At 35.4% G+C, this 26,660-nt stretch overlaps 1 protein-coding gene and 1 long non-coding RNA gene across 2 annotated transcripts in view; both read left to right on the top strand.

Annotated features, from left to right (window-relative positions):
* The window catches only part of LOC127857353 (zinc finger protein 768-like), a 62,365-nt gene that overhangs the window by 2,821 nt on the left and 32,884 nt on the right, over positions 1-26,660 (top strand). The window contains exons 2-4 of the mRNA XM_052393753.1: positions 3,841-3,937; positions 5,214-5,370; positions 9,136-9,828. Of these exons, the coding sequence (XP_052249713.1) occupies positions 3,848-3,937; positions 5,214-5,370; positions 9,136-9,828 (940 nt within the window). The 5' untranslated portion in view covers positions 3,841-3,847. The remainder of the gene's footprint in view (positions 1-3,840; positions 3,938-5,213; positions 5,371-9,135; positions 9,829-26,660) is intronic.
* On the top strand, positions 20,038-21,027 carry LOC127856959 (uncharacterized). The gene is made up of 3 exons (XR_008038266.1): positions 20,038-20,053; positions 20,426-20,543; positions 21,006-21,027. It is a non-coding gene; the product is annotated as an uncharacterized LOC127856959 (long non-coding RNA).

The following is a 26,660-nucleotide window of genomic DNA, read 5'->3' as shown; positions in this document are numbered from 1 at the left end:
TGCGCAAGAGCAAGAAAATCTTCACGGTGATTGCCTGCAATTTTGTGGTGATTTGCCACGATTCACAATGATCGCAGTGGATATCGATGACATAGGTCATTCACCAAGTCATGCATATAAACCGAATCATATCCATAACTTTATACATACCGCTTTTCTTTTGTTCACAATTATCCGATAATCCAACATAATTACAACATCATTTTATACGAAAACATAATCTTAAACATTAACAGTGATTTTTTTCATTCAAAATCGGGTCCGGTAACCGGATCCATTCCCAATGGAAAAAAGTATATTTTTCTCAAATGGGAGCTACAAATTGCCAATGGAAGGTTTCCAAAAAAATATATATATATTTTTAAATCTCAATATTTTGTTAATCTCCGTCCATATAAGTTAAACCTTTGTAAATATACTTGTATCCTCAACTTTGAATCATTTTATAGCAAAACAACAACAACACTAATTACCCAATTTTAGTAAAAATGACGCGAATTTTCCCAATTCAAAGGTGCCAGACCCAATTCCCAAAACGGTAAAAAAAACCCTGATTTATGGCGATAAATATGTTTTAAGAATTTCATAAACACAACCATTTGCCTACACCATTTTTTAGAAGTGTAAAGAACTTAAGATTACAGTGCATTATGGGAAACAGCTTTTATCGGACAAGCGAATTTAAATTTAGATTGAATGCAATATGATCATGATGTACAAAAAAATGTTATATTGCATCATAAGCAGTTGTAAAAAACGTGCTTCCCGGGGACTTTCTGATAACGGGTAAAAATGAAAGTGAATATTTGTTAACAGTTACACTGCATTAGTATGTAAATAAATCGTCTGGATTATTTCATTTATTTTTCTAACATGTACTGCTCTGATAGGGAATACATGTACATGTCATAAACACTGACTCGCGAGTTTTTCACACCTTTATTGACATTACACAATAGATCAACACCAATTAGCTGTCAAAGGTCGTTTAACCTCTAAGCGATTAAAATCAGTTAAATGGGCGGATAAAGCAATCAAAACGGGATTGTTGCCATCTTTGTACCGCAGGTGGGCGAAGTGGGCGATTTGTTCGTCCAGGGAATATTTTTTCGCGCATTAATTTCATGAAGGCGAAGTAACTTCTTCCCCTTTTAATGATTTGTTTGTGCCAGACATTGACCGATTAAATTCAATTTGATGTGGAGAATTGGACACAGGAGGATTCTCAGCCATAAGTTGCCCCATTTACAGGTCATGCAAAGGTGAAAGTACAAAAGAACAGTCTGGAGCTTTTAGACTTCTTAAAATTGTTCATAGATGATGCCTTGATTAATTTTCCTTGTGCTTGCTACAAATAACTATGCTTAAGCAAAGTTAAATGGCCCATTATAAAAACAATACTCAAGAATTATCAAATGGGAAAAGGAAACCTAGCACTGGCAATAAATATGGGACTCATTTACAGGTCAGATTTGGAATCTCTGCTGTAAATGAGATTTTAAATGAATTTTTAATTTAAAACAAATATTTGTAAAAAAAAATGAATTTGATTTTATGTTGAATTGCTTTAAATTAACAAGGAAGTAAAAAGATTCTGAACATTATTGGTTTGTTACAATTGAAGTTTATTTGATACACCTGTTCAGGAAAAAAATCATAAAAGTACCATCATTATCAACAATCAATGAGAAATAAGAAAAATGTAGGTTTTATACACTAAACATGTTTTATTGTATAAAACAAGCGAAGAGTTGATGAATGCTGAACAGAAACCACTTATCCTTTACGTTGCCGCAAAATATACGTAAAACTAAGATCTATGACGCAAATGTACCATTTCTCCCAATGATGTTACCAATTCTCCCTGTTTGGGCTTTAGGGAGAAGTTAACTTGGCAACCTGTGATTGGGAATTTTTTTCCAATTATGGAAAAATATACACTTTTTCCATTGGGAAATGGGCCGAATACAGGTCCCCACATTTAAAGGAAAAAACACACTGCTGGGAGTTGGATTATTGCAACTTGTTACAGTTCCCTACTATTTCGCTCTTATTTTCACCTAGTGAGACTAGTGGCAGTGATTAATACCAGTTAATCATACTTGTTCATCACCAGTTAATATACTGAAACCAGTATTTGAAAGATCATTATATCTTGATATTGTTGAAAATAAAAAACATAGGAACATTATTGCTTTATTACGTTTGTCGTCTCACAAATTATCTATAGAAACAGGCAGACACCAGAATATTGAAAGAGATCAAGGCAAATGCATATTTATTATTACATGAATGTTATCTAAATGACATTAAGGATGAATTTCGCTTTGTTCTTAAATGTCCGTATTATAATGATGTTAGGAATGCATTAATTTGCAAAATATTATAGAATCCGGCCAAATAATTATGTTTATCAAACTACTTAATAGTTCAAACAAAACTGTGTTAAGAAACCTAGCCATGTTAAGTTTTAAATGCTTTAAAATAAGGGAAAATGTCATGTATATGCAGTGTAAAACAATAGATTAATAATACATTTTTATTCCTCCGGTAGGGTGGCATATAGCAGTTGAACTGTCCGTCAGTATGTCAGTGTGTCAGTATGTCAGTCAGTCTGTCCTTCCGTCTGAAAAAAACTTTAACATTGGCCATAACTTTTTCACTATTGAAGATAGCAACTTGATATTTGGCATGCATGTGTATCTCATGGAGCTGCACATTTTGAGTGGTGAAAGGTAAAGGTCATCCTTTAAGGTCAAATGTCAAATTTACGGCATCTGTCCGTCCAAAAAGTGTATCTCACGGTGCTGAACATTTTTAGTGGTGAAAGGTGAAGGTCATCCTTCAAGGTCAAATGTCAAATATATGGCGTCTGTCCGTCCGAAAACTTTAACATTGGCCATAACTTTTTAAATATTGAAGATAGCAACTTGATATTTGGCATGCATGTGTATCTCATGAAGCTGCACATTTTGAGTGGTGGAAGTTCAAGGTCAAGGTCATCCTTCAAGGTCAAAGGTAAAAAAATACAAATTTCAAAGCAGTGTTCTCATGAAGCTGCACATTTTGAGTGGTGGAAGTTCAAGGTCAAGGTTATCCATCAAAGTCAAGGTCATCCTTCAAGGTCAAAGGTAAAAAAAATAAAAAATTCAAAGCGGCGTTCTCATAAAGCTGCACATTTTGAGTGGTGGAAGTTCAAGGTCAAGGTCATCCTTCAAGGTCAAGGTCATCCTTCAAGGTCAAAGGTCTATTATTTTTTTTACAAAGCGGTGTTATCATGAAGCTGCACATTTTTAGTGGTGGAAGTTCAAGGTCAAGGTAATCCTTCAAGGTCAAGGTCATCCTTCAAGGTCAAAGGTAAAAAAATAATATTTCAAAGCGGCGTTCTCATAAAGCTGCACATTTTGAGTGGTGAAAGTTCAGGGTAAAGGTCATCCTTCAAGGTCAAAGGTAAAAAAAATTATTATTTTTTTTTCAAAGCGGCGCAATAGGGGGCATTGTGTTTCTGACGAACGCATCTCTTGTTTACAGAGAAAATAAGGTCAGAATTATGTAATTATTGCTAAAATTGTAAAACTGTACGTATAACATTGTGTGATCACTGTGTATGAAGTAATGAACCTTGTCAATGAGACATTTTTACAAAATATGTTCACGAAATATGTTTATATACTGTTTATTTTCATTAACTGTTCCTTAAAATGATGTGACGTGTTTTGTGTGTGCTTCAACGCATGCTGTTATTTTATATGTATGTTAATGACGTTAAACTTCACATGCTTAAGTAAAAAATAAACTGTTCTGTTCTATATGCACGAGTCTGTTGTGTTTTTCTGCTAGTGTCACCATGGGAAGCAGTGACCTTGATGTGATCAAGGAAATACCTGGGTACAAGGTCATCCTGAAGGCAGTTGTCCGCAGCCAGATACAACAACTGGTAGGAAATACTTACCTGATATTGTTGAATCTAGTAGGAAATACTAACCTGATATTGTTGAATCTAGTAGGAAATACTTGCCTGATATTGTTTAATCTTGTAGGAAATACTAACCTGATATTGTTGAATCTGGTAGGAAATACTAACCTGATATTGTTGAATCGGGTAGGAAATACTTACCTTATATTGTTGAATCTAGTAAGAAATACTAACTTGATATTGTTGAATCTGGTAGGAAATACTTACCTGATATTGCTGAATCTGGTAGGAAATACTTACCTGATATTGCTGAATCTGGTAGGAAATACTTACCTGATATTGCTGAATCTGGTAGGAAATACTTACCTGATATTGCTGAATCTGGTAGAAAATACTTACCTGAGGTTGTTGAATCTTTTAGGAAATACTTAGCTGATATTGCTGAATCTGGTAGGAAATACCTGATATTGCTGAATCTGGTAGGAAATTCTTACCTGATATTGCTGAATCTGGTATGAAATACTTACCTGATGTTGCTGAATCTGGTAGGAAATACCTGATATTGCTGAATCTGGTAGGAAATACTTACCTGATATTGCTGAATCTGGTAGGAATACTTACCTGATATTGCTTAATCTGGTAGGAAATACCTGATATTGCTGAATCTGGTAGGAAAAACTTACTTGATTTTGCTGAATCTGGTAGGAAATACTTACCTGATGTTGTTGAATCTGGTAGGAAATACTTACCTGATGTTGCTGAATCTGGTAGGAAATACCTGATATTGCTGAATCTGGTAGGAAATACCTGATATTGCTGAATCTGGTAGGAAATACTTACCTGATATTGCTAAATCTGGTAGGAAATACTTACCTGATATTGTTGAATCTTGCAAAATTCTTTATACTTGTCGGCATGAAGGTTTTTTGTTTTTCAAATAATGAAAATTTTATGGACATGTCAATTCGTTGATTTCTCATTTTGGCCCAAAAAATATTTCAGTATGTCATTTAAATTGTGGTAACAAGAGGGAGTCACTTGCTGAAGGTGGGCCCTGATGATCATGTTGATTTGCCAATTTATTTAAATAAGGTGATTGTAAACAGACAAGGTAAAAATTGCAAAATATTGTACACTAAATATATATATACATGTATATATGAGCAAAATGTTTTGTTTGGTGGTAAATAAAGCTTTAAGCTTTGATCCATCATGTACTAACATGTAGGTCAACTAACAAGGATAACTGTGATGAAATTTGCAAACCAAAGAGTCATTTCCCTTTGGCATGGACCAGGTGGAGCAGCTGGCTGTGCACACAGATGAGGAGTCAGTGATCCTGACAGCCAGCGTCAGTGATGGCACACTGAGTCACCTGGGCTCCCAGTCGGGGAAGTCCTTCCTGCAGGACAACGAGGAGGTCAAGTCACAGTTCCTCGGCTTCTGTCTCAAAGGTAAATGGGGGTCTTAATATTAAACATTAATATTAGGCCTGGCATAATTTTTCTTTATCAATTGCAGTTTACATTTATAACAGTTATTGAAATTGAAGTGATCTCATATTGGACATCTGGAAAATGGGGCTTTATGCATGTGCTTAGGGTGTCATCCCAGATTAGCCTTTGCTGTCTCAACAGGTGCTTTGGAGTTATTGCTCTTTAATCTTTCGAAATATGGCCATATTTGATGAGTTGTTCACTCTGTTATTCAACCAGTTTTTAGCTCAACTGATTGCTCAGGTGAGCTTTTGTGACCGGTCTTTGTCCGTCGTATGTCCGCCCGTCTGTTAACATTTGCTAGTAAACACTCTAGATGCCACATTCCTTGTCCCATCTTCATGAAACTTGGTCAGAAGCTTTGTCCCAATGAAATCTCGGCCAAGTTCGAAACTGGGTTGTGCTGGGTCAAAAACTAGGTCATTAGGTAAAAAAAAAGAAAAACCTTGTAAACACTGTAGAAGTCACATTTCATGTCCAATCTTCATGTTACTTTGTCAAAATGTTTGTCTTAATGATATCTTGGTTGCGTTCAAAAGTGGTTCCAATCCGTTGAAAAACATGGCCGCCAGTAAGAGGGGAAGTTTTCCTTATTTGGCTATAGAGAAACCTTGTAAACACTCTAGAAGTCACAATTTTTGCCCAATCATCATGAAAGTTGGTCAAAACATCGGTTCAATTGATGTCTCCGACGAGTTCGAAAATGGTTGAGATCGGTGAAAAAACATGGCCGCCAGTGGGCGGGGCATTTTTCTCTGTATATAGTGGCAGTTTTCCCTATTTGTCTACAGAGAAACCTTGTAAACACTCTAGCAGTCACAATTTTTGCCCAATCATCATGAAAGTTGGTAAAAACATTGGTTTTATTGATATCTCGGACGAGTTTGAAAATGGTCGGGATCGGTGAAAAAACAAACATGGCCGCCAGTGGGCGGGGCATTTTTTTCTACATGTATATAGTGAAAACATGTGACATAGTAGAAGTCACATTTTTGGCCCAATTTTCATGAAATTTGCTCAGAACATTTGTTTCCTTGATACGAGAGTTGAGTTCAAAAATGGTTCCGGTCAGTTGAATAACATGGCTGCTGGGAGGGGTCAGTTTTCTCATTATGCCCACCCCCCCCTTTCGAAGAAGAGGGGGTATATTGTTTTGCTCATGTTGGTCCGTCCGTCCACCAGATGGTTTCCGGATGATAACTCAAGAACGCTTATGCCAAGGATCATGAAACTTCATAGGTACATTGATCATGACTCGCAGATGACCCCTATTGATTTTCAGGTCACTAGGTCAAAGGTCAAGGTCACGATGACCAGAAATAGTAAAATGGTTTCCTGATGATAACTCAAGAATGCTTAGGCTTAGGATCATGAAACTTCATAGGTACATTGATCATGACTCGCAGATGACCCCTATTGATTTTCAGGTCACTAGGTCAAAGGTGAAGGTCACTGTGACCCAAAATAGTAAAATGGTTTCCATATGATAACTCAAGAACGCTTATGCCTAGGATCATGAAACTTCATAGGTACAATGATCATGACTCGCAGATGACCCCTATTGATTTTCAGGTCACTAGGTCAAAGGTCAAGGTCACGGTGACTTGAAATAGTAAAATGGTTTCTGGATGATAACTAAAGAACACTTATGCCTAGGATCATGAAACTTCATAGGTACAATGATCATGACTTGCAGATGACCCCTATTGATTTTCAGGTCACAAGGTCAAAGGTCAAGGTCACGGTGACCTGAAATAGTAAAATGGTTTCTGGATGATAACTCAAGAACGCTTATGCCTGGGTTCATGAAACTTCATAGGTATATTGATCATGACTCGCAGATGACCCTTATTGATTATCAGGTCACTAGGTCAAAGGTCAAGGTCAGTGCCAAAAAATGTATTCACACAATGGCTGTCAAGGTCACAGTGACTCAACTTAGAAAAATGGTTTTGGGATGATACCTCAAGAATGCTTACGCCTAGGATCATGAAACTTCATAGGTACATTGATCATGACTCGTAGATGAAATAATGATGATTCTTGACCAGGATGTTTGTCTGGACAATATCTAGGTCAAGTTTGACATTTGGTAAAGATTGAATGAACCTACTCCTCTCAGGTGAGCGAACTAGGGCCATCTTGGCCCTCTTGTCATCAAAATGTCACCAAACTTTCTCAGAATGTTAGTAAGCCTTGAATGTACAGTTTTTTTTAAATATTCCAATTTGGGTCTGGTATGGGAACCCATTCCCAAAAGAAAAACACTATATATTTTTCCCAAATGGGACTTAAAATATGCCAATTGAAGGTTTTTAATAAGTCTAAATGTCTCATTCATCTCCAAATCCAGCTCAATAAGTTGAGACTTAGACATTTTAATATTGAAGTCAATGGGATTATCAATTTTACAGTATTTATAGGCATAAAATCAACCAAATAAATTTCCCAATTTTAGTCAAAAGGACACAATATTTCCCAACCCAAAGGCCCAAGCCCCAATCCCTAAATGATAAAAAAACACTGATGTGGGCCAAGTACTATATTCAGTCAAAGCATACCAGACGGCTTTACCATGATTTCAGCTCTCTTTCTCAATCAGTTTACATTAGATCGTCTTTCATTTTCTGAAAATGTTAATTAGCAAAAAAGGACACGAAGTTAAATAACAAGCATAATCTCAATTGCTGCTTTGGAGTAGATGATTTTGTTTCTCTAACTCCACAAGTTTTCATCCGATTGTCTCCAATCTTTTTGGTCCAATCTTTCCGAAAATGTTCATAAGTATTGAATGCAGGCCAGGTTAAATAACCAGCCAAATCATTACAAGCGCTATTGCCCATGATTTTCTCAAAAATGCATGTTTAACAAACATCTCTTGTATTATTTGTGTATTGTGTGAAGCATTGCTATGCCAGTATTGAAGGTATTCAAATGAACCTTCATATAGTCAACAGTGTTTGTTTTCATTATTTTGAGAATGGGGTAAATTGTTGTCCTTTGCTTATTTGTTTCATGCAGAACATAATAACATAATTTGGAAAGTATAAATGGATTAAAATAAAGCTTTTTTGATTGATCAAAAACCTTGAGAGGACATTCAGAGTAAAGTACCATAACACTTTCTTGAATATTTACAGAGTTATTGTCCTTTGTGAATTTTCTTATGCACTCTTTACTTATATATGTATAATACAATTGAAGATATTAGGACGAAACTTAACTTATCTATAAAGAACCATGTGGGTTAGTGCAGAGTGCAAGAACTAGAACTCTCTCTTCAGTGTTTTAAGAGTTAATGCCATGGTATTTTTCTGATGCAGAGCTCAATAATATAGTGTCATTTTAATGGATAGATCATTACTCAAAAGGTAAAGGGATTCAGAGGTAGTTTCATACGATCATGGCATATTTTTAGAAGAAGTTCAGACGTCAAGTATCATATCTCTTTCTTTGATATTTATGGAGTTTTTGCCCTTTGTTTGACTTTGTGTTCAAATTATAATTATTTGTGTAACATTTATTGTAATGAACCAATTTAAAAAAGATCAAATAGATTCCTGTTGTTCATTAAATAACATAAAAAGAACTTTCTGTTTCCCCAACATTGAAGGTCAAGGTTGCAATTTTGAGTCAAAGCAACATTTGATGGCATTCAACACTTTTGTTAGGTTTTTGTTATCAAAAATAATTAATTACCAATTGTTATGCATGTCACTCTAGACCATCACAGAAGAAAACTTGAAAGAGAGAAACAAGCACGAGAAAAACTGGAACAAGAACTGTTGCTACAGCAACAGCAGAAACAGCAAGAACTACAGCAGCAGTTGATGTTTAACCCTGGACCCCAGTTTACCAGATCTCCCCGCCAGTTCTCGCCAAGGTATCAGGCCCCCAGGCACCAACCATACCCTGTTAACAGACCTCGCAGGCCCACTGCCCCTAATCTAGGAACAGGGCCCCAAAACAACGGGACAGGTCAGCCAGGGGTTGTAGCAGGCAATTCACCCAGGGTCAAAGTTGAACCATCACGAAACGATGGACCCTCATATCAGAGTGGTTCAGAACTTGAGGCCAATGAGACAAGGATCAGATCAAGTGACAGTGTGTCAGATTCTGGTGCTAATACTAGTGAACAAGTCGGAATGGGCAGTTCGGATTCTTCAAACCAGGCTCCCGGTGATATAGGGGATCTCGAGCATACTGAGGGTGGTAGGGTAGGACTCGATAGTGGTGAAGACGTAAAGCTGGAATCTTTGGAAGAATCTGACATTGATCTTGAGATTACTGGAGTAGAGCCTGGCCAGTCGTTTGGGGGCCAGGACTTGTGGGACCCCAGTGTGTCCTTGACCTTTGACCCTACAGGGGCCACTGGGAGCTCGTTGGACGTTTCAGGGAGCCAACCAGGAGGATACAGTAAGTGCATTGATCTGTTTTCATTGATGTTGATCAGAATTTGACACCAGGTCGTAGATTTCATGTTCCAGGTGTTGAGCATATTTGAAAAAGATCTAATATCAGTTGTAGCACGAGCTACTTGACAAGGAAACACATTTTTTTAAGTACCAAGTAAAAGGACTCCCATTGGCTTAAAATTTTCTGTAGCCAATTATACCTTATTTTGTCAGAATTATTGCTATTTTGGATATACTATGGGTGATTTTGGAGAAGAACTAGCAGAAAAATGGAAAATTACAATATGTTAATTAAGGAAATGTCTGTGACTTGTCTGCGTGTTATGAAATCACTCAGTGCTGTATTGGTGCATGCGATGTCCCCTTAATCTTCTGGAAAGATGATTACAGGTAATCTCAACCTATAAATATTGGTGTCAAGTTTTGAGAGCATCTACAAAGCAACAGCTTAATAAGCCTGTTGCTTGTTTATCTTTATACTAAATACACATGTACATAAGTGTGCTATTTGTTCTCTGCTAAAATTCTATCAATATCCGTGTTTGAAATGTCAACAAAAATGTGTGCTGGAACTTAAAAAATGAAAAGAATTTTGGATGAAATTTTTGATTTGGATTTTTTTATGTTGGAAGTGTTTCTAAGCTAACACCTATGTATAGTTGTATTGTGTATGTATATGTATAGTTTTATTGTGTATGTAGATGTAGTTGTGCAATTTTTATGCATGCTTAGTTTTGGCCTTATTTAAAAGATCTCTTGACAAAGAGTTTAAAGAATCGCTTTAACTGCTATTTGGTGCCGTAAACTTGAATCATATTAGGCATTCACCCGCACTGATTATGGGTAAATGATATCATCCACAGTTGAGTCCAGCAGCAGCAGAAAAAATACTGTTATGTTCTAATTTAAATATGTCTGATAGTATATTGTAAAAGTATATTTAAAAAACATGATAGGTTTGTTATTGGTCTACGAAGGTGAACCGTTGTCTGCTTAAGTCCTGTCTGCTAAATCTGCTACATGTACATGTAAATGTAGACAAACCAGCGAAAGGGCAAACAAAGTCCCAAGGTAGACTTGAAAGTTGGGGGAAAATACATAATTTCAAATAAATTATTTTGATAGAAATGCGGGCCTTTCTCTTGCCTTCGTGTTTATAAGGCCTGCAGTAAAAAATGAAAGAAAGCCCTGCAGGACAATGATCATGTGTCAAAGGTATGCAGTGTTGTTAAAGAAGTTAACTTGAACTTTTTTGCCAAAAGAAAAGGTAAAAATATTTAGCGTTGTGCAAAAAATAACATTTTATGTTTTCCATTTATTGAAATGTATCATTGTTTACCTATATATACTTTCATATGTACACATGTATCAACAATTGAGATGTCATTTGTACATTGTTATGTTTAGCACTTATCATGCACATATATTGTACATTCAGGACATGGAATCAAAGCAGAACCCTGCTTTTTGAAGCGAGCATTTTGCACTTTAACTTTTAACTTTTCGTGTCTTGCAAATGATCTGCATTCCATCATTGACATTTGTGATGCAAACTTCAATTGAAATTCAAAAATGTGTGTTATATCAGAATAATACAAATAGTATCAGGCCTTGAAGAATCCACTCGACCGCTCGCATATGGGTATATTAGTTGACGGTCGGGCAAGTAAAGTTTGTCAAATACTCGACCAACCTGGCGAGTGCTGTTTTTCAAGTTGAGAAATATAAATTCAGTTCCAGAACTCCCGCCACATCGATACAAATTGCGATTTTTTTTCGAACGAACAAAAAATAGGTTTAGTACACAAAGAAACTGCACTTTCGTTTTGACAATGTAAAATCACGTCACAGGCACAGTAAAAATAATTATCGAAATCGGCTGCGCTCTTTTCGTAGGTGTCAGTGCTCTTAGCTAATCGAATAAAAATGAAAAAAACAGTTAAATATATTTGTCATTCCGTGAGGAATAAAATTTCATTTTAATGTAAATATCAATACAAAAAATAAACAGAAAAAATAATTATTTATAATCAGAATAATTCGTGATCAGAAGCCTTAGCCATAATTTACCATATTGTAACCATTTGTCAATCAAGCGTGTCTTTCAGTAAAAGTTCGTATTAATTGTTTTTTTGCAAAATAAATGCAACAATAGGATTGACTTATAGATGTTTGTTTATTACAATGAGACAAAGTCACATGATAGTTTAAGTTTACAAAAAGGTTCCGATCGATCATAACTATAAATATAGATATATTTTTTTTAATGCAGGGCGAGTAGATTAAAGTGGAGGGCGAGTGGATTGTGAGGCCTACTCGCCCTGCAGGGCGAGTGGCTCTGGAAAAATTCTTCAAGGCCTGAGTATTATTTGCAAAGTGTTTATATTTATATTCAAACAAAGCAATATTTGCAAGCATGAAAAGCATTAAACCAATATTGAGAAACACAATAACTGTGGACCTCAGTATCTTAACCACTTAAAATCTCATTTGACCTCTGAGATGTTGAAACTCGGGTAATATTACTTCTAGTTTTGAAATCTATCTAAATCTCTTTTGGTTCATTATAACCATAGAAAAATGTTATAAACGCAATTCACTCCCACATACATGTATATCCTTAATATTAGTGGTAATGTTTTGAACTTTGTTCTGTATGAGCATTTGTGGTATTTTATTGATGCACTGTCTTATTCACCTGCTATTTGCACTTATATGTATATGTATAACATTGTATAATGGAGAAAATGTCTTAGACATGTTGCTCACATGTTTATTATCTGGTTGCAGATTGATTTTTCTTATTTGTTTTACATGATTCAGTTGATTTGTTGCAAATTTGTTGACATGACATGTTTTCCAGCAGTTTTTATCACAACTATTGCCATAAAACTTAACACTGCTGGCATGTCTGAACTAGTAAACTGTATTCCTGGAAGAAGAAGGGAAGAAAGAAGTCATAAAGAAGGAAGCTGATAACCCTGCAGTCATTGGTCAGGAAGGAAGCTGATAACCATGCAGTCATTGGTCAGGAAAGAAGCTGATTACCCTGTAGTCATTGGTCAGGAAAGAAGCTGATAACCCTGCAGTCATTGGTCAGGAAGGAAGCTGATAACCATGCAGTCATTGGTCAGGAAAGAAGCTGATTACCCTGTAGTCATTGGTCAGGAAAGAAGCTGATAACCCTGCAGTCATTGGTCAGGAAAGAAGCTGATAACCATGCAGTCATTGGTCAGGAAAGAAGCTGATAACCCTGCAGTCATTGGTCAGGAAGGAAGCTGATAACCCTGCAGTCATTTGTCAGGAAAGAAGCTGATAACCTTGCAGTCATTGGTCAGGAAGGAAGCTGATAACCCTGCAGTCATTGGTTAGGAAAGAAGCTGATAACCATGCAGTCATTGGTCAGGAAGGAAGCTGATAACCCTGCAGTCATTGGGTTTTGCTAGTCCTACTATAAAGTTGTTCATGTTGTTCATGTACACAACTAAACAAAACTAGCACATGGTTAGGATTGCAACAGATATGAGAGACTGTTTATGTGTGTGATTATTTTTATACAGTACACCCATTTGAATTCACAACAAATGATGTGTTGCTTGTAATTCTGTCAATAACTTTAAAAGTATTATTATTATTAAGAACTTCATGCATCTGGCAAAAATTGAGGGAAAGGACTTTCCTTATTCTATAACCAAATAAAGGCTACATCCACCTAGATAAATTTTGTTAGATTCATCAATTTTTCCCCAATTGAAATGGTTTTCCCGTATCGGTATTATCCCAAATTTTTGTTTCTCAGATTAGTTTTTTGCTATATAAAGGCTAGGGCTATTTTGCCCAAACCTTATTAAAATTATTTCTGGGGGTGTATACAATTATGATTGTTCATATTTCTCATTTATTCATCCATTTGTCTGTTGCTCACACTTGCTTTTCTTGGTTAAAAAGGGAGAATTTTGTTTAGATTAAGCAAATGGTTGCCTAAAAGACACAGCTTGTTGTGCACATTATTGGTTCACTGGTCAATTGTTCAAGGCCACACAAATGTCAGATTTGTGATTGCTTGTGAAAGCTTTAACGTGGCAATAGATAGAAGATTTATAAAAAATGAAGAAAAACATGCAACAAATTTACATCCAGTAAGACATTTTGGTTTGTGCATGAAACAGTATTCTGGACTCTAACCAAAGTCAGGGGCCTTGCTACATTTTGGGGGATTGGGGCAGGGGCTCTTAGAGGGGGGAATTTCGCGTCGTTTTGGGCGAAAAGGGGAATTTTAGAAGATCTTTTAACCAACCTTTCAACATTTAAAATTGCTATATTTTAATGTAATTTACATAAATATACATTTAATCGAAGGTTTATAGCAAACAAGGGCCCTGAAAGTTCATGTTAAAACTTTATGGTCAATGGTCTACATTTGCACTGTGGTTTGAATTTGCTAAAACATTAAAGCCATCATGTTTATAAAATCTGAAATCATTGAAATGATTTTAACCAGGTCAGTAATTCAAAAGTCATGGTAAAACTGAGGGGTCAATGTTCCACATAGGCAATGGTTGAAGTGATCTTTCAATGGCTTGGCACACATGTGGTGAAATTTTCTCATTGTATGGGGCACATGAATATTTTGGGGGGAACTGTCCTTGTTTTCTTACAAAGCTCTCCTTACATGACAATGTTTTATATTGACTTCCATTGTCTAAAAAGTCTTCTTTTCATCACTGAATGTTTAGCTGCCTAGTACATATGATAACTTCACATAAGTATTTACTGGTTTAACACCAGGTATTATAATACCAATTAGTGTTACAGTATTGGTACCATATTGATTGGTGTTGTATTTTTCTCAGCATTCAGGTTTTTTTCTAGCCAGTTTGGGAAAAGGAGTCTGGTCAAATGGGGATTTTTTTAATCAATACAATGGCAAACTTGGGATTTTTTTATAGACAAAATGGAACCAATGGAGATTTATTAATCAACGAATATTGACACATCAGGCCTTTTCCTGGCTGTTTTGTGAAAATATCATATAAACTATAGTTATATACTTTAAACTTCTTTCTTAAAAAAAATTTTTTTTTTTTGGAAAGTGTGTTTTCTATTTAACTTTCTGTTTGAAATACATGTAGGTCCCTTTGCTTTCAGATCGGGTCTGTTTTACAGCCTTTTTTACATAGCGGAAAACCACCTGGTGTTGCACTTTTCTTTGACAGAAAGTTGTAAAAATAGTTTGCTGAATTCATTAAGTCAATTTTGAGACAATGCTTGATAATATAAAATATTTTATTTTGCAGTGAATCGACCTGTTATTTACAAAACCTGCGAAGAGTGCGGGAAAGACATTTCCTCCGTTCATTTCAAGCGACACTTATTGACTCACACTGGTGAAAGACCATTTGTGTGCAGGTGCGGCAAAACATTTGCACGTCATGATGCTATGGTGCGACATGACCGACTGGCATGCCCTTTTAGGAAGATGACGAACAATCCACGTTTAGAATTTAGTAGCTTCCAGTTGACCGAGGCCAACGCTACATGTTCAGAACCCAATAGGGAACAGTTTACTGAATAATGTGCTATATTGTGATAGCTTTAACTCAGGAAAAGGATCTTTTTGATGAAGTTTGTGTATAAATATTAGTGATGGCAACGGATATCTGGATATTTGGATATCCAGATACAGGTCAAGAATTCGTAAAAGAGGATCCGAATGCCTGATCAAACAATATGAATAATTTGATATGCGCACTGTGTTCCTTATTATATATTTTGTTGTTGATCTGCATTCCAGACATCATTAGCAGACTGTAATAAATAGGGTTATTTGTTGTTTACTCATCAGGTACCGGTGACACTTTGGTGATAATGGCTTAGTTGCCTAATTTCCCACTTGCGCCTTCGTATTTTGTTTTATGGTCCTCTCTTACCGTTTTTTTGTTACCAATTAGCTACCTGGTTTTAATTAAAGGGGTGCAACAGTGTGAAAACATGTGCTCTGTCCAATCAAATTAAACCTGTTTTCAATTGATCAATCAATATTTATAATTCAGTATGTAAAAAACTCAGTATACATTAGATAATGGTATCTTTCATTACTGTTGTATTAGCATTATGTTTTAGTCATGCTAAAAGTCTGTGATTAGCAAACGATGTAATCGTTAACATGCAGATCTACAGGCTTGATTAGTATGTAATATTTGTGGTAAACAGATCAATCTCATACTTATTGATGTCATTGTTGATTGTTGTTATGGATAACATAATTGTGTTATTGTTTTATCATCATGTAAAAAATTATAAACTTAACTCAACAAATATACATGTATTTAAACTTGTATATGTTTCTTAACCCATTTATGCCTAGCGTCTACAAAAAAGGCCTTGGAAAACAGCGTAGACCCAGATGAGACGCTGCATGATGGGGTGTTTGCTTAAAGGAATTTCTGTTAGAAATATTCTAAATATAGAAATATATATTTCTAAATATAGAAATATATATATATACTAGATGTCCCTAAATTTTGAAAATAAATTTATCCAATTTAGAAGGATGGGAGAGTCCACTTGGCATTAATGGGTTAATGTTGTAGGCTGTTCAATTATAACTGACTTTAGAAGTCCAGGTTTTGGTTTTAATTGATATGCAACATATGCGTATTGAAACTCATATGGTTAAATTGTTAAATGTTTACTTCATCCGTATATCATAAAATATTTATTTTACCTCCCTGAAAGAGAAGAGCTCAAAGTCACCATTTTGTCCATCCAAACTCTCAGTTTAGTTTTAAGGTGTCTGAAATGAATTTCCCTGATACAGTATAAACTCTCTTAACAACCACCTCGTTATTACGATCAACTCGCTAAGACGATTTTTGTGAAATTTGGCTACCATGTTAAGGTCAATGAGATGATGTGCACATGGCATAAATGTACATGTTAATTCAGTCACACTGGCTCAAGGTTAAAGTCACATTTAAAGGTCTATAATTTAGCCTTTATTGTTTTTTGAAAAAGCTCCATATCTTCTATAGCCATTGAATGATTGTCATGAAGGTTAATGTCATGCAGAAGATGTCACTCTGGCTCAAAATGTCTGTGTTGAGGTGTGTTACACATAAATGAAGCAAATACTTGAAAGTTACACGTCTTTTGATGCATTTTCTATTGTCTGTCTCACAATTTGTCAGGAATTTATTTGACTTTATAATTATGCAGATTACACCTACCTGTGTTTAACACAGACTGCTCACAATTTTTCATGACTTGAATTGACTTAAATAACAGACTACACCTACATGTACATGTGTTAAAAAATAGACTGCTCACACTGATGTTACTTGTACATTTGTGTACAGAAAAGTTTCTTGTCAAGGTTTCACAAATATTGCCCGTGCCTACGTTGATATCTTTTCAATGTCTCACATCATGTATCACACAGACAAACAATTTGAACTGGCAATATAAGTACAATGTAATCATGGAAAAAACAAATCAATTGACCATGTTCAGCGTCTTAAACAACATCTCCCAGTGTTGTTTTTTTGTTAAATTTGGGACCATTATTCTGCCCCTTTCCCAATGTCAAAAAGTATATATTTTCCCTAGATCATTGGTATAATTTCCCAATTGAAGGTTTCCAATTTTTTTTTTATTCTTAACAAAATGATTAAATAACATTTTTTAAAATTCCCTATGCAGTACTTTGGGTTGAACCTTATAATATAATAAATATAGAATTGAAAACACTAATTTGTACCTATCCCCGGGGCAACGCATAATGGTAAAAAAAAACACGCTGTCTCCTAGAAATGAAATACAGTCATTTTTACCTTTCAGTGCCCTATGTTCCGTATTCAAAGAGGCACAGCTGCGCTGTATGTGACAAGAAGTTTGTGCGTCCCGCGGAGCTTGTACGACACATGCGTGTACACACAGGAGAGAAACCCTACACGTGTGAGCTGTGTGCGGCTAGGTTCAGTCTCAAGAACGGACTGAAGCTGCATATGAAAAGACATGGGGACTCAAACTCGGATCAATTTGTGTGAAATGACATATACATGTACCTGGGCCTGCATTAACTCTTTCAGTGCTGGAACCGGAATTTTGAAGGCCTTTGCAAACAGTTTGGATCCAGATGAGACGCCACAGAACGTGGCATCTCATCAGGATCCAAACTGTTTGCTTAATTCTGATAGTATTCTTTGATTTTTTTTTGAAGAAAATGCTAATTTTAGAAATTTTGCAGACGACATTTTAGCAGACGACACATTTCCCAGCATGCAAAAACATGAGATATGCCTGGGCGGGTATTCATCAAACTGTCTAAGACTTGCGACTTGAAAGGAAAATTAGTCTTTACAGTAAAATATCCAGTAATTTTGTTAATTTTGAGTCAAACCTGGCATTAACCATGTCTATTAAATTATTTCTTTTCTTAAGACATTGTTGCTCAGATAGGAACGCATGGGAAAGATTTCGGACCTTGGACATTTTTGATACAATTTGTTGAAGTACTGTTATATTCCTGAAACTGTCAAAACTCTTGTCCGATAAAAAAATATGTAAAAAATAGTTTGGTTAGAAATGAATAATATATCTTTAAGACATTCTGACCAAGTTTACGAAGGGGATGAAATGATCTTAATCGGCATAAATAAAATCTTAAATTTTTCGGAACTAAGTCTAGACAATTCTCATATTTAAGATTTGACTTAATTATTTATAATTGGTCATGTATATGGACGGTTATCAAGCACCAAACCTATACAACCTATAGCCTGTTTATCCTATTACCAGATGAAAATTAATAGTATAACAACGATCGTATTAACATGAGCTTTATACAATTGCTATTTTTAGATCAGATTAGGGATGAAACAATAGGATAATTAGAATATTATGTGAGTTTTGGATAAAGATCAAGTTTATCATGCTCGGCTTGAACCATGTAAGCGCGTGGCAAGTCTCGCGCTATATCGGTTCTAAGCCTCGCATGATAAACTTGACCTTTATCCAAAACTCACACAATATTCTCTATATCTCTATCTAAACTTTAATTAAAATGGAGATGTGATTCATATTTCTATACCAGTTCTTGATTTTCCATTAAGAATGCTGAATATGGGTTCACATGCAAGAGTTAACTTTGGCTATGTTATTTATTTTGCTTCTTTATTTGTTCATTTTGGAAAAGGAATAAAGTTTCATGTGCAAAGAAAACACTCACTGTTTTGTGTTTTAATAACCTATAACTGAGTTAAAATTTTATTCTTAATGTTGTATTTTCAGATGCTATATGGAATAAAGTTTTATGTGCAAAGAAAACACTCCAGTTTTTGTTGCGTGAATAACTTATAACAGAGTTGGTATTCTATTAAATTCTTATCGTTGTATTTTCAGATGTTTTATCAGGCAAGCCACATGTATGCACAGTCTGCGGTAAGGGGTTCAAGAACAGAAAGGACTTCGTAAGGCACACGAGGGTCCACACTGGAGAGAAACCATTCAAGTGTGATACGTGTGGTAAACGGTTCACGCTGAAGGGAAACCTCAAGTCTCACATGGTTGTCCACCAGAGGTCTAGAGGGCTATGGGAATGGGGACAGCAGCTGGCAGAGCCCTTTGTTTAACAGCTGACTGAAAATACTGCAAAATCATTTTATTGGTGGGAAAATTCATTTGCGTTGATTTCTAGGGTTGACAGAGCCACAAATTAAAAAGAATATACAGGAAATGACTGAAAAAAATACCTATTTTTTTTCCAAAAATAAAAATTCTTTAATTTTTATGATCACGAAAAAGTCATTTAAAAAAAAAACGCAAAATTTAATGTAGACATAAAAAAAATGATTTTAAGTAAAGTGTTTGAACTTTGTTTTGATTACATTACTTTAATAACCTGAGCATGACATAGGGATGATTCTTCATAAACTGCCAAGTGCTTGTGAAATTGTTTATAAAATGTGATTTTCAGTAAAAGCTTTTATGTACATACATGTACATTAGTTGATTTATCTTGAGTTAAAATATTATGTTGTAGTATGTGTGAGTTTGTAAATGTATGGGTATAAAAGTGCAGGAATGAAAACTGGGATTGTTTCCCTTCACATATGCACAACAGGATTGACATTTGAACAAAGATTACAGAAAAATGGTGACACACTTTAAATGGTATGTTCTACTGAGTGTGGTCTTCTGAATGTGAATGGAAATACACTACTTAAGTATGCAGTGTGTTGGGATAAGGACTTTATTTTGGCATATTTGTGTGTAAATATGTTAAATCTTTTGTAAATTTTGTACAGCATGTTTTTGTTTTTGTAGGAGGCACATACATGTATCTTCGAAAGGAAATTTCATATTGATAGAAAATTTAAAAATGCAAATTAGTTGGACATATGCAGAGGAAACTAGTGTCAGTTGCCATGATACATGTGTCAGGAGTCATGTTATAAAAAATTAAAAAATGCAGACTATTTATAATTTGTAATATTTTTGAAGCTAAAAAATGTATTCTGAATATTGTGTATTAATCATACTGATTGTATTTTACACGAGTATCTCTCAGCAGCAAGGTGTGCGCTTTATATTTTCAGTATTCCCAGGCGTAATCTCTTACAACCATTCCACCCCAGACACTGTCACCCTGGTTGCCATTGACACGCCTGGCAGAGTTTGTCCCTGCACAGTCTGCGGGAAGAAATTCCGAGCCCGGTCAGAACTGACGCGTCACATGAGAATCCATACAGGAGAGAAACCATATGAGTGTAGCATCTGCCAGAGAAGGTTCAATCTCAAGGCAAACTTGAAGACTCACATGGTGACTCACTTGAAAGCTGAATATGGGTTCACATGCAAGAGTTAACATTTGACTCACTTAAAAGCTGAATATGGGTTCACATGCAAGAGTTAACATTGACTATGTTATTTATTTTGCTTCTTTATTTGTTCATTTTGGATAAGGAATAAGGTTTCATGTGCAAAGAAAACACTGTCACTGTTTTGTGTTTTAATAACCTATAACTGAGTTGGGATTAACATTTAATCTTATTGTTGTATTTTCAGATGTTATGTGGAATAAAGTTTTATGTGCAAAGAAAACACTCCAGTTTTTGTTGAGTGATTAACTTATAACAGAGTTGGTATTCTATTATATTCTTATCGTTGTATTTTCAGATGTTTTGTCTGGCCAGGCACATGTATGCACTGTCTGCGGTAAGGGATTCAAGTTCAGGACCGACCTTGTAAGGCACATGAGGGTCCACACTGGAGAGAAACCGTACAAGTGTGATACGTGCGGGAAACGGTTCACGCTGAAGGGAAACCTCAAGTCTCACATGGTTGTCCACCAGAGGTTTAGAGAGCCTTGGGAATTGGGACAGCAGCTGGCGGAGCCCTTTGTTTAATAGCTGTCTGAAAATACTGCAAAATCATTTTAATTGGTTGGCAATTCATTTTCGTTGATTTCCTGGGTTGACCACTCCACAAATTAAAAAGAAAACTTACGGAAAATAACTGGTGAAAATACTTCATTTTTTCCAAAATAAGAAAACCACGAATTTTTGTGTCTGCGAACAATTTTTTTTTGAAAAACCACAAAATGTCATGCAGACATATATAAAAATGATTGTAGAGTTAAGGTAGCGCACCTGTAATGTGCATCTTTCCAAATATAATCTAATGTATTATTTTCTTTATCAGCATCATTTCACTAAACTACATGCTAATTTTAGGTAGGCTTTCCATGCTTAAAAAAAAAATATACTGAATTTTTCAAACGACCCCCACGCTAGGCTTTTGTCCAGTTGATTTGCACCCCTGGGGGTAAATGAAAGTTCTATAATTCATCTAGATTTCCAAATATGGGCATGCAGTTGGTGTGTACAGATGCAGTATAGGTGTTTAAAGTTTAAACAAGATGAAATAAGTATTCTTTTACAGACATTTATTTTAAGCTCACCTGAGCACAACGTGCTTATGGTGAGCTTTTGTGATCGCCTTTTGTCTGTCGTGCGTCGTCTGTTGTGTGTCGTGCGTTGTGCGGGGTCAACATTTGCCTTGTTAACTCTCTAGAGGCCACATTTATTGTCCAATCTTCAGGAAATTTGGTCAGAAGATTGGTCTCTGATGATATCTTGGATGAGTTTGAAAATGGTAACGTTTGCTTGAAAAACATGGCTGCCAAGGGGCGGGGCATTTTTCCTTATATGGCTATAGTAAATTTGTGTTAACACTCTAGAGGCCACATTTATTGTCTGATCTTCATGAAACTTGGTCAAAAGATTCATCCCAATAATATCTTGGATGAGTTAGAAAATGATGCCGGTTGATTGAAAAACATGGCCACCAGGGGGCGGGGCATTTTTCCTTATATGGCTATAGTAAAACCTTGTTAACACTCTAGAGGCCACATTTATTTTCCGATCTTTATGAAACTTGCTCAGAAGATTTGTCCCAATGATATCTTGGATGAGTAAAAAAATGGTAACCTTTGCTTGAAAAACATGGCTGCCAAGGGGCGGGGCATTTTTCCTAATATGGCTAAATATGGCTATAGTAAAACCTTGTTAACACTCTAGAGGCCACATTTATTGTCCAATCTTCATGAAATTTGGTCAGAAGATTGGTCTCAATGATATCTTGGATGAATTTAAAAATAAATTATGTTTGCTTGAAAAACATGGCTTCCAAGGGGCGGGGCATTTTTCCTTAATTGCTTTAGTAAAATTGTGTTAACACTCTAGAGGCCACATTTACTGTCCTATCTTCATGAAACTTGGTCAGAATTTTCATCCTGATAATATCTTGGACGAGTTCAAAAATGATTCCCGTTTGTTGAAAAACATGGCTGCTAGCGGTCGGGGTATTTTTCATTATATGGCTATAGTAAAACCTTGTTAACACTCTAGAGGCCACATTTATTTTCTGATCTTCATGAAACTTTGTCAGAAGATTTGTCCCAATAATATCTTGTTATCTCAGGTGAGCGACTTTGGGCTTTTCAGGCCCTCTTGTTTATAACTTGTTATCTATGGAAGAGCGCCATGAAATGTAAGTGGTTTCAGCCAAGTAGAAATTGGGTTGGTTAAAAACAAAGTGTCATAACATTCAAAATAGTATCATTTAAGTAATATTTTGAGCTTAGTTTTTATAGATACACTATATACAGCAAAAAAACCAAGAAATAGACAGATTTACCGTTTACTTTTTAAAATAAAAACAAAAATGCAACATGCATGATTCGTATTTTCAGCAGTTAATCGCCCAATTTAGCCATAACATTTTAATTTAAAAAATAGAAGAATGTGCATACAAATTGCAACATATTTAACAATAAACATTTATATATGCTATATTAAATCAAATTACATTAGAAAAGAAATAAAATGAGTCGCAAAAAGTATGTGTTATCGGCAGGATTCGAACCTGAACAGGAAGATCCCAAATTGAAAAGATTTCAAGTCTGTCGCCTTAACCACTCGGCCACGACAACTTCACATTAGTAGCTGCTTAAATTAGATATCCATTATTAAACAGGTAAAAAGGCTCTTTAATCTTCAAAGAAATTGCAGGAAATCATTGCTGGTGCGCTACCTTAATTGTTTCAACTGTGTTCAGATTATATTGTAATTGCATCATGATTCTTCATAAACTCTTTAATTGCTCGCGATTTTTCAATGAAACTGTGATCTTCATTAAAAGTTTTTATTTTAATACATGAGTTGATTTATTCGGAGTAAAACTGTTGTGTTTTAGTATGTGTGTGTATTTGTGAGTTTCTGTGATTAAATGTATGGGATTTAAAGTGCAGGAATGAAAACTGTGATTATTACCTGACAAGTATGCACAGCAGGACTAACATTTGAAACAAGATTTACAAAAATGGTGACACTTTTTAGCCGGATTTTTTTCGAAAAAATCTCTGCTTATAGATTGATGTTGTCGGGCGGGCGGGGGGGGCGGGCGGGCGGGCGGGGTGGCGGCGTGCTCGAAAATGTTAAAGTTCTTATTTCATGGTATAACTTTGGTATGCTTGGACCTAGAGTCTTCAAACTTGACATGAAGGTTGGCCAGGATTAACAGATGACCACTGGTCATTTCAAGGTCATTCATTTGAAGGTCAAGGTCACTGTGACCTTCAATATAAAAATGTTAAAATTGTTATAACTTTGGTATGCTTGGACATAGAGTCTTCAAACTTGACATGAAGGTTTGCAAGCACACTTAGATGACCACTGGTACTTTCCTGTCATTTAAATAAAAAATCCGGCTTCAATGCGGTCATCTCCGACCGCGGAACTCTTGTAATGTTATGTTGTACTGTGGTCTTACATGTATGTATGTGAATGGAAAGACACTACTAATATATGCAGTGTGTTGGGATAATGACATCATTTTGCATAATTGTGTGTTAATATGTTTGATCTTTTGTGAATTCTCTTGACACCATTTTTTTGTAGGAGGCACATATCTTTGAAAGGAGAACTGCAAATTGTTTAAAAAAAATTCAAAACTGCAAATTAGTTGGACACAGTTCGAGTAATATAATGTCAGTTGACATAAAACATGTGTCAGGAGTAGTATATAATACAAAAATAAAAATGCCACTATTTATAATTTATAAAAAATATGAAGCTTAACTATGTATTCTAAATATTGTGTATTAATCATACTATACAAACAATAGCATCCAAATCAAAAGAATACACCTACGTTATTGTAAACAGGTGCTTGGTGTCCGATCTCAAACACAAAATAATTTCATTTACAGGCAACTTGGGCGTTAACCCCTTATTAATAAAAGGATTGTTTATGTTTTAAAATATTGGTATAAAATATTACAATCTGATGATATTAAATATATTAATATTGTCTATAATATGTTATTACAAGATCTTGAACTGTATCCCGAAAACAATTCTTGGGTAAAATCTGTTAAATATATATTAAATACTCCAGGTTTTGGTGAGGCATGGTTTTTTCAGGGAGTAAGAGACATAAATTGTTTTATATCTATAGTAAAACAACGCATATCTGATATATACGTTCAGAATTGGATAACCGAATTACAGCAAATGACAAGGGGTAAAAACTACTGCATTAACAGAAATTTTAGATGTCAGTCTCATCTCAATGTTATAAATATTAAGAAATTTTCGATTCGAGTTAAATGCGATTAAGAGAATCTGCTCACAGACTTTATGCTGAAAAGACACTGTATGATAACAGAAAATGTGAACACTGTAAAGTTCTCGAAGATGAATTCCATTTCTTACTCGAATGTCCAGTTTTAATAGTATAGAAAACAATAAATACATAGATATTATTGGAATCACACAAATGTGTTAAAATTTATTGAACTCTTACAAACTGACAACGCAAAAACAGTTAAAAAGCTTGCAACATTTACCTTTAAAGCAGCTAAATTGAGAACTGAATTGTTTTATCAATGAAGTCTCTCCATATATTACGGTCTTTTTGTAGTCATGGCAATAAAATCTATAATATGTATACACATTCTTAGAAAATTCAAGTTTATTTCAATAAGATACAACAATATGCATATCATATACCTATCTTAAATTGGTACGTAACGGTAAACAATATTATATACATGATTAAAATAGCTGTTTATTTTCAATATGCATGTCTTTGGAGTTGCAAATTCTTTTGATTGTTAATTCTTAATTTATAATGCTAAAATTATATGTATATGCCTGTATGTCATTGACCACTGTTAACTACATTGTGTGTTATAACTATGTATGTGTACTCATGGGCTTCAAGCCAAATGTATTCTGAAATAACACCTTAAACCTATCTGCATTTTACACTCTCAGCAGAAAGATGTGCGCTTTATATTTCCAGTATTCCCAGGCGGCCTTTCTTTCAACCATTTCACCCCGGAGCCTGTCCCCCTGGTTGCTATGGACACGCCTGGCAGAGTTTGTCCCTGCTCAGTCTGCGGGAAGAAATTCCGAGGCCGGGCGGAACTGACGCGTCACATGAGAATCCATACAGGAGAGAAACCATATGAGTGTAGCATCTGCCAGAGAAGGTTCAATCTCAAGGCAAACTTGAAGACTCACATGGTGACACACTTGAATAAGTTCCAGTCTTCACATTGATTGTGTGTTTGTGAGTGTGTTTGGAGATGTTTATGACAACCTTCCTGAGCTATAGCTTCATTATAGGAGCCTATTTCTGGGAAAACTGGGCTTAATGCATGTGCTTTAATTGTCTTTGCAGATAAGCATGTGCAGTCTGCACAGGCTAAATAGGGATGACGCTTTCCACTGTAATTGATTTTTTTTTTGTTCATTAAAAGGAAGTATCTTCTTAAAGAAAATCCAGTTAACCCTTTGCATGCTGGGAAATTTGTCGTCTGCTAAAATGTCGTCTGCTGATTTTCTAAAATTAGCATTTTCTTCCATTTTTTTCAAAGAATACTATCAGAATAGCAAACAGTTTGGATCCTGATGAGACGCCACGTTCTGTGGCGTCTCATCTGGATCAAAACTGTTTGCACAGGCCTTTAAAATCCGGTTCCAGCGCTAAAAGGGTTAAGGGGGAAAGTGTGATTCCTGATAAGTCTGTGCAATGACACTTTTCGCCCATGCATTGAGCCCAATTTTCCCCAAACTAGTCTCATATGAGGAGTACAGAATTAATTGATGTTAATTGGTGATGTGCTATGGGGTAAATGTCTATTCCTACATAACGAGGGCACTTTAAGGGTCTTTTAGAATATTTGAGCGTTTTTGCAAGACATTGCTGGCAAATATTTAATATCTTGCTTGCTGAATAGCTTAAAAAAGAGTCTAGTAAGTC

This window comes from Dreissena polymorpha, chromosome 14 (genome assembly GCF_020536995.1).
Source record: "Dreissena polymorpha isolate Duluth1 chromosome 14, UMN_Dpol_1.0, whole genome shotgun sequence".
In the NCBI taxonomy this organism is placed as follows: domain Eukaryota; kingdom Metazoa; phylum Mollusca; class Bivalvia; order Myida; family Dreissenidae; genus Dreissena; species Dreissena polymorpha.
Note: the sequence above shows the minus strand (reverse complement) of the source record. Positions and strands in the feature narration are given on the sequence as shown.